At 36.1% G+C, this 11,571-nt stretch overlaps 1 protein-coding gene and 1 long non-coding RNA gene across 2 annotated transcripts; both read left to right on the forward strand.

Annotated features, from left to right (window-relative positions):
- The first annotated feature begins 954 nt into the window (after positions 1 to 954).
- Positions 955 to 6,095, forward strand: LOC307002989. The gene is made up of 4 exons (XR_013798595.1): positions 955 to 1,312; positions 2,287 to 2,355; positions 2,647 to 2,762; positions 5,963 to 6,095. It is a non-coding gene; the product is annotated as an uncharacterized lncRNA (long non-coding RNA).
- Positions 6,096 to 6,150: 55 nt separating this feature from the next.
- Positions 6,151 to 10,460, forward strand: LOC307002988 (uncharacterized protein). The gene is made up of 8 exons (XM_079621019.1): positions 6,151 to 6,217; positions 6,322 to 6,461; positions 6,553 to 6,637; positions 6,883 to 7,030; positions 7,492 to 7,685; positions 7,864 to 8,014; positions 9,120 to 9,247; positions 9,486 to 10,460. The coding sequence occupies exons 2-8, from the start codon at positions 6,340 to 6,342 to the stop codon at positions 9,786 to 9,788; spliced, it is 1,131 nt and encodes a 376-aa protein (XP_079477145.1). The 5' UTR covers positions 6,151 to 6,217; positions 6,322 to 6,339; the 3' UTR covers positions 9,789 to 10,460.
- The last annotated feature ends 1,111 nt before the right edge of the window (positions 10,461 to 11,571 follow it).

The raw sequence follows: 11,571 nt of genomic DNA on the forward strand, positions 1-11,571 counted from the left end.
CAAGAAAACAAATAAAAAGTTATTGTAGCGTATATGTGTTTATCACAGCGTGACATTCACACAACAGCTCCATGACGCCTTGATTGAAGTTTATATTGGTTGCTGGAAGAGTTTTTGTGTGAGTGTATGAGTAAATAAGTAAGAATGTGTACAGATGCAGAGAAAACAGTGCCATGCTTTCTGCTTAGTCCAATGTAAACTCATTTTGCAGTTTCATTTGATGTTTGCACGGTTTCATAACTTACGCTAAGTTGGGACTATAATCGATCTATAAAAACAGCTCACGCGTAGAATTGTTCTTCATTTCTATTCAGACATGACCATAACTGTGAGAATGCAATGAGCTCAAAGGAGGTGAAAACACTGCCTGTTTGTATCAGTTACACTCTAAAAAATGCTGGGTTGTTTTAACCCAATTTTGGGTCAAATATGGACAAACCCAGCCATTGGGTTAAATTTTTAAATTGCATTTTTGATCCAATGTTTCGTTTTGTCCATATTTGACCCAAAATTTGGTTAAAACAACCCAGCATTTTTTAGAGTGTACTTCAATATTTAAAAAAAAAGATTGATTTACACACTTCCAGCTCATATTTCATAATACTTGTATTGCCAAGTATAGTTTTGTGGCGTTTAGAGCAGGGTATAGATAACTAAAGCTGAAACTGAAATGAAATAAATATTACATTTGAATTATATATAGTACACTCTAAAAAATGCTGGGTTATTTTTAAACCCAAATGTTGGGTTGAGCATTTTGACAATGCTGCTGGGTTATTTTCTCCATAATCTGCTGACAATGACCCAGCATTTGTGGTTGTTTTGGAAACGTTGACCCAGCGTTTACCTCCTCGCGCGCTTTTGTCCCCCTCACACTGTTCAAATTACAACGTCAACAGGAGGACGAGAGGTTCAAGGCAAGCAGGAGCGAGCGTAAAGGTGAGTAACACTGTTTTATTAAAACTATCCTAACGTTACGTAGTCAAAGAAGTCAGAAAGTCAATAAGAAGTTATGTTGAAATTAACTTTGAATTATTGACGACGGACCCTTATATTATTTAACGTAACACTAATGCTCCAGATTTAGCGTCTGTCGAACTAGCGACCGTTAGTCAGCGGCTTCGCATAACATTCATCATTTTTACACGGTCTGTCATCAATTATTCCACTTATAACACGGTCACAATGTCTAAATACAGTTGTTGGTGTTTTATCTCCAGAAATTTTGCGGGTTTCTTGTAACGTTACTGACTCGGCGGTGTTGGATGCAGTGTAACGTCACTGGCTAGTGGCTGCATATGCTAAAGAAGCTGTAAGTTACGTCTCTACCTATTATTTATCTGTTTTTGTCAGTCATTTTCGAAAGGTAGCTTTACATAAAATGTTATTATGTTGCAGTATGTTCTCTGTGTTTAACGTTATGCGTGCGTCAATTCTCATGCTAGCTGGCATGTTCAGCTGAAGTCAATTCAATGTTGCTTCAGTAACGTTACCGTTCAAAAACTGTGTAAAGATCATAAATTATGAAGTAACTGTTAGTTACTGTAACGTTAGTTCAATTTGGTCTTAAAGCGGCTCTGAAGAAAAGTAGTTCAGTTCTCATCTGATATTGCCAGTGCAATCAAATCAACAATATTGTTGAATGTGCCCCCAACTTAGCAAGCCAGAGGCAACAGTGGCAAGGAACCCAAACTATCAGGTGACAGAATGGAGAGAGAAAAAAACATTAGGAGAAACCAGTCTTATGTATTAAATATACAATTTATTATTTTGGGTTGTCATGCAACTTGGTACACAATCATTAAAATAATTATGATGATCATTGAATCGTGCATTTAAAAAAAAATGCCAGGAAGAATAAACATTTAACAACATTTATTTATTATTTTTACTATCTTGAAACTGCAATCAAATAAGTCAATGGGTGCAATGCTCGCAGGCGATCTTTATACGAATAGACTGATACATTGGAATGAATAAAAAAATATTCTATGAAATTAAAATATCTACAGGTGAATTTATAAAATATTTTTGAATTATCCACAAAATTAAAATTTCTTCTGTTTACAGCCTTGTGAATTAACTATAGTTAATTAAGCTGTTAAAAAAATATTTTTGTCTATTTATTTAATTTTTTAATTAAGTAATGATTCATTATTTTATTTTATTTTTAACCGCGAGCCAGCACAAAAATAAATTTTAAAAGCAGGTATAAGACTTGTTAGCACTGCCAGCTAGCTTTGTAAAGATATTACTAATCAGATGTTTCCTTCTGTTCTTTTACAGCAATGGACATTTTTGTTCAACAAAAACTTATCAACTGGAATCTTGAGTGCCTCATTGAAAAATTTGCTGGTAAATATTCTCTTTCAAAATCATTATGATTAATCATTTTTCACAGTTGCATCCAGTGCCAGCCCTAGCACTTAACCAAGTTTGCTACACCATTCACAATAAGATCAAAAACATGAATGGGCAATTAATTTACTTGTCCAAAGTACAAGCACATGGCTTAATGTCAAATCCTGTAGGGTGAATTTAAATCACTTATATTGTAGGGCTGGCATAGGATACCACTTCTGTGCCTAGTCGATGTCAGTGTAATTTCATAGATAGCCTTGTTTGTTTGTGTTATCTTCCTTTTAGATGAGCAGATAGATGATGACAGTTTCCTGTTGCTGGATGAGAACTCAATTGCAACACTCATCCCCAAAATTGGCGTGCGGTTAAAATTTTTAAAACATTTCAAAGAACTGAAATTTGTAAGTCTATAATGCATTATAGGTGTTTTCGATGCCAAGCTATCATAGCTGACTTGAAACAGTTTTTTACCCACTTAAGAGCAGTCCACAGTATTAACAGTGCTTCCACACATTTTGAATGCAATCAGCATGGTTGTCGGAGGACTTTTTTTTATATGAGGTCGTACAGAAGACACTTACTTCAACACAATAATGCCCACAATGAGACTAACAATGCATCTAGATGTAATGCTAACCAAGCACCCATTTCAACATTTGAGGCACTTGATGCTCAAGAGCATTCATGCATGGAAGAGTCTGACATTGGTGGGGTCAGTGACATGGATGATTTGGAGGAAGAGGATATGACAGATAGGGTAGCTCTTTTCCTGGCAAAACTCAAATCAAAGTCTTCACAGACTTTTTCTGCAGTAAATTTTACAGTGCAAGAAACCTCAAGTCTGTTGTCAGATATAGTCTCCAAGCTTCAGGATAGAACTATGTCTTTCCTTAAGGCTCTTGGGCAGGACAAAAGCATAGAGGCACAGGAATTGAACCATCAATTCCAGGCAGCATCTGAGCCTTTCAAAGGCCTAGAGACTGAATATAGGCAAATGAAATATTTTATGCAGTCTGGAAACTTTATTCAGCCAATTGAGGAGACTTTCCCTGGCATTTCCTATGTTCAGCACATAGATTCCAGCAGTGGTGCAGTAAAACAAATTTCAACGCGTGACACATTTCAGCGCATTCCACTTAGACCACTCCTGAAAAAGATACTTGAACTACCAGGCATCATGTCCAAGGTCGTTGCCTGGCAGAAGAGCACTAATGGTCTCCTGCAAGACTTTTGTGATGGTGAGCTCTGCCAAAACCATGCCCTGTTCTCTCAGGAGGTCTCTATTCCTCTCCTTATTTATGTTGATGATGTAGAGACTGTGAATCCACTTGGCTCAAAGACATCTGTCCACAAATTAGGGTTTATGTATTTTGCCATCAAATGTTTACCGAAAGAGCTGCTTTCCAGCTTATCCTCCATTTTTCTGCTGGCAGTCTACAAAACGGATGACGCTAAAACCTATGGCATTGATGCGGTTTTAAAGCCCGTAGTGGAGGACATCAAATCTTTGGAGAAAGAGGGTGTGGATATCAAAACACCATCATTTGATGGAAAAGTAAAAGTCAGCATTTGCCAGGTTGTTGGTGATAACTTGGCACTAAATGGAATTCTTGGATTCACCGAAAGCTTTGCAAGCAATTATGCTTGTCGGTGGTGCCGTGTACCAAAAGACATCCTTAGAGTACAGACTAAGGAAGACCGTGACATTCTTCGGACTGCTGAGTCCAACGAGAGAGACCTCAGTCTTGGCAGTGTCTCAGACACTGGCTTAAAACAAGCAAGTCTCTTAAATGATCTCCACTTTTTTGATGTCAGCAAGAACATAGCACCAGACATTATGCACGACATCTTAGAAGGTGTAGGGTGTTATGAGATGAAATTAATCATAAACTCACTGATTGAGGAAGGACACTTCACATTAGATACATTAAATTGCAGGATCACCAGCTTTGATTACGGCTTCAGTGATGCCCACAACAAGCCTTCTCTGATTACAAAGAATTACCTGCGTAAAAAAGATGGGACCATGAGACAGACAGCAGCACAGATGTGGTGCTTTTTGAGACTGCTGCCTCTAATGATGGGAGATCTAGTTCCAGAGTCAAATAGGTTCTGGCAGCTACTGCTTCTCCTCCTTTCCTGCTTGGAATTGATTTTTTCAGTATCTCTCACTGTTGAAAGTACGATCTACTTGAAGTGGATCATAGAGGAACATCATACTATGTTCCTTGAGTTGTACCCACAGCAACATCTAAAACCTAAACACCACTTTATGTTGCATTATCCAAGAGCCATAAGACAGCTTGGGCCATTGATGCTGTATTGGACTATGCGGTTTGAAGCAAAGCATAACTTCTTTAAACGCATTAGCCATGTCACATGCAACTTCAAGAATGTCTGTAAAACTATGGCCATTAGACATCAAGTAATGCTGTGTTACAATTTCTTTTCTGGAAATGTCTTTGATCACCCAACTGAAGTGGGCCCAGGTCACAGCACTATTCTTGCAGACCTTGAGAGATGTCATGATATCCAAGGAGGCTTGGAAAATGTTCCAGCCCACACAGAGATGTATGTACCAGCCTGGGTTACATTTAAAGGAACGACATATAGGCCAGGTATGACACTTTTTGTGTCTTACTGTTCAAGTGGTGACCCCCAGTTTGGACGTATAAGACACTGTTTGGCTTTTGACTCCAAACTGAAATTTGTGATTCAAAAGTTTGAAACTGTCGGATTTGAAAGGCATTTGTTTGCCTATGCTGTGCAATACACTCATGTCTTCACATGTATTGATGTCACTGACCTCACTGATCATCATCCCCTCCATGCTGTTCAGTCATTCAGAAAAAATGACGATTGTTTCTATGTATCTCTCCGATACAGGGTGTTTTAATTATCTGAAACCAATGGAATTCATTTTTTGTTTGAAACGGTCGAATCAAAATGAACTTTTTTAGTATTCAGTGTTACTTAGTTAGGGGAGAGATCAGGCAAGCTTCATCATTATCTGGCTCCAAGCATGCATACAGTTGTTAGAAACAGGAGCCTTCTTCACAAACCAGATATGGAGACACAGGGGTCAGGACCTGTACAGCTTTGGCATAGAATGTTTGCACAATTCAGGCTTGGCAGTTGAGTGAGTGGAAAAAATGCAAATTTAAATATGCTTTAATTCAGTTTTAATGTACTCTAGTGCTATAGTAAAATGTAGTGTTTTTTTTTTATAGGGCTGCACGATATTGAAAAAAAAAAGTTAATTGCATAGAAAATAATAAACAAATTACAAGCATAGGTAAATACAATAGAAAGTTCAGTGTTGATTAATTTCTGTTGTAAAAAAGTTATTAATTCTGTTCATATATCTATATAGCCATTCTAAAGAAAACTGATGTCATCAGTTTAGTTCAGTTCAGTTCTCCTATAATGGTGTCAATGATAGATCAAAAGTATTGTTGAATATTAAGTTTCTAATTCTTAAATATATCGATTCTAAAACAATATATCGTGCAGCCCTAGTTTTTAATGTACAGTATGTAGAAAACTGTTTGAATACCATATATTTGCTTAAACTATTTTTATTTTTTTATTCATTTTGTAGAATAGTGTCCCACCACACTCTAGCATTGCTCCTGAAAATACGCAGCCAAGCACTGCACCTGAAAATACAGAGCCATTATTTGGACGCACTTCTCCTGACAATACAGAGCCATTATTTGGACGCACTTCTCCTGACAATACAGAGCCATTATTTGGACGCACTTCTCCTGACAATACAGAGCCAACATTTCGACGCACTTCTCCTGAAAATACAGAGCCAACATTTGTTCTTCAGCTTGTTCCAGATGATACGCATGTATGTTTTTAAAACTAATTTGAATTAGATATGACAGTCTTCTTGCAAAATAACTTGAAATATACTATTTGCAATCAAAAAGACAACTCTGCTATGTACCCCAGGATATCCGTGCAGTACTGATGAAAGCACCTCATGGACCCTCTATTGTGGAGAGCCTAGAGAGTAATAAAATTACCACCCAGCAAAGGCGTGCAATGGTGCGAATTATTGTTGCTCATCTTATTGAGAAATATGGCGAAACGTGAGTATTAACTTTTTTTTTTTTTTACTGTATGAAACTTTCACATTTCAAATTACAAGCTTTCCTTTCATATTTGACCATCATAATGCAGACCATCAACAGAGACCAAAAAAGCAATGGCCATCTCTTTAGTAGAGACATTCTCCTGTCTGCGTGACCCTGAAGGCAATGGCTATGTGAGTATATGTATCTTACTTTATTTTTATTTGTCTATTTCTGCAGTCACTAAACTTTCCTGTCCAGCCAAGTTATCAAGTTATTCTGGTCTTCAACCAATCTTGTCTTAACCCATATGATTGTATATGTTTTGGAGTGTGTGTCTACTTTTGGAATTATTTGTGCTCACTCATGAAGATGTCTTGTGTTTTGAGATAAATCAAATTTTCAATGTAATACATAACTCAATAACATCATCTTTCAGGAGGCATGGTTCAGCCCGGGGCAAAGGCACAGACCTTCCACAGGATTTCTTGAGGAGCGCCTTCGCAATATTAGGAAGAGAATGCGGCGATTAAGAACACCATCTTCTGTGGCTTTTATCTGTGAGAAGAGGTCGACTGTTATTCCAGGTAATACAATTCCTTTTGTCGTAATCTTCACACAAAGCACTACAGTTTTTCTTTTCACTGCAAAACAGCGTACAGACGACTTTAATTGCAAAGTTTAATCATCGAGTGAAAGTTTATCATTTGCATGTGCTTTTAAGTCCTGTCAGTTTAAACATCAAGAGCAAGAAGACTGGAACTCACACACTGTTTAAGAACAATTGCTCTTGTTAACATGATCGGAAAAAATATAGAAAATCAAATGCTGACAATATGCACTAATGACAAGGTCTCTAGAAAGGGGTTTGGTTTATTTCATCTAATTAAAATGTAGCAAACCTTTCTCCATAAGAGCGCAGCCTCACTATAAAACTGGCTCTGAAATGGCCTAGATTAGAATATGCCGTTTATACCCTTTATCAAGAATTACATGTGCTGATGTAAGTTAACCAATATGACTTTATATTTTATTTACCTTTCAACAGATTCAACTTTGTCTCCTGAGAGGGCAGTTCAACTGAAAGAATGGCTAAAAAATAATACCAGACCACAGGACCAAGTGGAGCAGTATATGAAAGAAACCGCTCCTTTTAGGGCTCATTGGATTCGTGAGAATGGCTCCAAGCCAATATCTGAAATTTTATCAGAGTTCCCTCGTCTCATGGACACCCCAGGCATGGTAAATATAATTTAAACTCAATATCTTCTTAACTCTCTTCCTCTCCCATTGGTTTGAAGGATATAATTTTTATTTATAATTAATTAACATTAATTATGGTAGAATGCTAGCCTCACATTCAGCTTTTTTTTTTTTTAAAGACAAAAATATAAATGACTGTTTTTTCCCCAAAAAACAGATATCTCAGGACTTCAGTATACTTCACCCTGATGCAGCAGACAAAATGTGCTTATCCTGGTTGCCTGTCTTTGCTGACAAGATCCTGGCCTTTGCTAAAAGAGATGGACGACAGATGGATGTCCTCAATAATTTAGACAACATGTCTGCAGGTTAGTAGAAATGTTAAAATAAAAACAGAATAAATTATTGCATTTAAAGGGGTCATGAATTGCCTTTTTTTATAATGTTCCCTGAGGTCCTTTTATAGTGTTAGTAAGCACAACATTGGAAAACTTAGCAGATATCTATATGTATTTTTATTCCAAGTGATCCTGTTGTACTATCACTCCCTTCACTTATGTGCCTGTGGGCACAAAGAGGCTATGATCTGTTTCTGTGAAGGCAATCTTGCACGGATGTTCTATTGCGTAATAAACAATCGGAAGTGGAAAATTAGTCATTTTTTTGGCAGCATACTATCAATAAAAGTTGTTTTATGTTTTTTTTATAGTACAATGACCTCTTGTATGACAAAAGATTGTATGAACATTTTATTTCTCAGTTCATGACCCCTTTAAAAGTACTTGCCCCTTTCTTGGTTTAACAGTGGTTCTCAAATGTCCTGGGACCTCCCATCATTTTGGATGTCTCCCTCATCAGACAAACCCAATTTAAGTCTTGCAGTCTGTACTAATGAGCTGATGACTTAAATCAGGTGTGTTAGATGAGGGAGAGATACAAATGTGCAGTGATATGGGGTCCCCAGGGCCGGTTTGAGAAGCACTGCTTTAAGGGATTCACCCGAAAGTGAAATTATGTCGTCATTTACTCACCCTCATGTTATTACATGACTTTCTTCTCCTGAACAAAAAATAAGATATTTTGAAGAATGTTGGTAACAAAACAGTTAACCGTAGCCATTTACTTTTATAGTACTTTTTTCCTATTATGGAAGTCAGTGGCTACCGTTAACTGTCTGGTTACTGACATTCTTTAAAATATATTTTTGTGTTCTGCAGAAGAAAGAAACTTGTAGAGGTTTGGAACAACATAAGGGTGAGTAAATTTGACATGAGGGCAAGTAAATTTGCATTTTAAGGTGAACTATCCCTTTAATAACACTAAATGTTTTCAGATTACCAGAGTACATATTTAACTGTTACATATTTAAGCTAATTTCAATCATTCTAAGTTGACCTTAGTTAGAAATGCACTTTGCTTAATTTAAAAGCTGATGAACAAACAAGTTTTAATTTGCCATTTATCTCTTCTTAGATTCCAAAGGCATACAAGCACTTAAAATCTTGCCTGTCATTCTTCCCCCGCCTGTGTACAAGATTGGCCACAAAACCTTTCGGCCAACTATTCAAGAGGCAAGAACCTCATTCATTGATGTACAACCTGTAAGTAAAACAACAGAGCAGGCTCATTTCTTTACACCTGTTTGTAGGGCTGCACGATAAATCGTTTTAATCATGATCATGGTTATTGCTGCATGGATCTGACACGCATTTCATTTTCTCACAACTCTTTTAAGTTAATTTAAGATGTTATTTAACTAATTTAAGACTGCTCTTATGAAAACCTAAGACACACTTTTAAAGAATTATCTGTGTCTGATATTGTCATTTCCTCATTTAGTCTGGAACCAACATGGTGCTTTACCTGGAAAGGCAGAGAGAAGCGAAACCCTTTCCCTTTGTCTTGGAGCTTGGAATGGCTGGACAGTTTTTTGTGGTGGTGAATGGGCAAGCTCTGGAACAGTTGACTCTCCTCAAGGCTGTGGATGTTTGTTTCAAGGCATTTTATTGCTTTGACATTCACTATCCGAAACAATGTGCCCCTGTTTGGGAATTTTTGCAGCAGGTAGTTTATGGAATGCCTGGGACAGAAAATTCTAGCATTCGGTTTTTGCGGGCCTCCATTTTTGCTGCAGAGGACTAAATTATAGCCATTCATAGCAATTAAGCAATATATGTACATTTTTCTTTCTTTTTTGTTTTGAATATTTTGAATCTTTAACTTAGTGTCAAAACACTGCCTGGTATACAAAATTCAAGTACCGTTTTCACGTGTGTCCCATTTTGCTTGACAGGACTAATTGATTGCTTATTTAAATGAATTGCAATGTATGTATTTGTTTTTTTGTTTTTTTATTGTATCTTTTTTGTGAAGAGAATCTTTAGCTAGGCTATTTTACAGTTTATAAGTATAGAGTTTTTATGTTTTTATTTTATTTTGCTACGCAGGACTAAATTATTGCTTATTTAAATGAATTACAATGTATGTACTTAGGTTTTTTATTTGTAATTTTTTGTGTGAAGAGAATCTTTAGCTATTGTATACAGTTTATACGCAAAGTTCTTATGTGCCTCCCATTTTTGCTGCACATGACTAATTTACTTATTTAAATGAATTGCAATGTACTTATGCTCTTTTTTTTTGTGAAGAGAATCTTTAGCTATTGGCTATTTTACAGTTTAGTTTTTATGTTTTTATTTTGCTACACAGGACTAAAATGATTGCAATGTACATTGTTTGTTTTGAATTTTGAGAATCTCACCATTTTATTATCTTTTAACATGCCAACATTTTAGCACAAATGATTTTTGTGGGCCTCCGAGATGACTAATTGTTGATTAAACATGAATGTATTCATTATTATATTAATTTCCTGGAATAAACACTTTTATTGAATCATAATAAATAGTAGTGTTATTATTGTTATTATTAATATTATTATTAATATAATAATAATTATTATTTAGTAGTATTTTTATTATTATTATTATCTAAAATGAATAACCTGTAACATGGGGTTGTTTGACCCAGCACTGATTAAAAAAACAACCCAGCAAATGGGTTAATGTATAAAACCCAACCTGCTGGGTCAAAATAACCCAGCATGTGTTCTGTCCAATATTTACCCAGCGCTGGGTTGCCAAATAACCCAAATTGGGTTGTTTTTAACCCAGCATTTTTTAGAGTGTATAGTAGGTAACACTTTACAGTAGGTTCATTAGTTAACATTAGTTAATGTATGAACTAACATGAACTAACAAAGGCAATACATTTGTTACAGTATTTATTACACTTTTAATTTCAGTTAATACAAATACAGCTGTTCATTGTTTTTTTTTCAAGTTAGTTCACATTGCATTAACTAATGCTAACAAATACAACCTTTGATTTTAATAATGTATTAGTAAATATTCAAATTAATATTGACTAACATTAATAAATGCTGTATAAGTATTAATTCCATGTTAACTAAGGTAGTTAACTAATGTTAACTAATGAAACCTTACTGTAAAGTGTTACCATATAGAATAGTATAGTATAGATTAGTATAGATTAGTATAGTATAGATTAGTATAGTATAGTGTAGTATAGATTAGTATAGAGAGTCAGTCGAAACAAGGCAGATTATGACATCACACGTCTAATGTCCATCTCCTCTCACAGAGGCCAGTGCAGTGATATTTCCGATCATTAAAATCGTCATAACTAAAAACCAATATGAGCTCAGGCATGAAGCCAAAGGTGTTTGATTGAGTGCTCTTTATAGATACTCTCAAGGGTTTCTGCACATACACACACACACACACACTATAGGCCACGTTTTCACCCCTCAGTGGTGGCAGATGAGGTCTGCCTGCCCACATGACTACAGCTGTCTTACCCTGGCACTTCCACACCCGACGGGCACAGCCTGGCGAGAGGAGAC

The sequence above is a fragment of the Phoxinus phoxinus genome (assembly GCF_949152265.1).
Source record: "Phoxinus phoxinus genome assembly, chromosome: 8".
Lineage (NCBI taxonomy): Eukaryota > Metazoa > Chordata > Actinopteri > Cypriniformes > Leuciscidae > Phoxinus > Phoxinus phoxinus.

What these genes read in the sequence shown, in the direction of transcription:
- LOC307002988 (XM_079621019.1), top strand. Translation starts at nt 6,340, where the DNA reads ATGAAAGCACCTCATGGACCCTCTATTGTGGAGAGCCTAGAGAGTAAT. An exon ending in TTTAGACAACATGTCTGCAG is followed by an intron (nt 8,015 to 9,119) that starts GTTAGTAGAAAT and finishes ATCTCTTCTTAG; the next exon opens with ATTCCAAAGGCATACAAGCA. An exon ending in CATTCATTGATGTACAACCT is followed by an intron (nt 9,248 to 9,485) that starts GTAAGTAAAACA and finishes TTCCTCATTTAG; the next exon opens with TCTGGAACCAACATGGTGCT.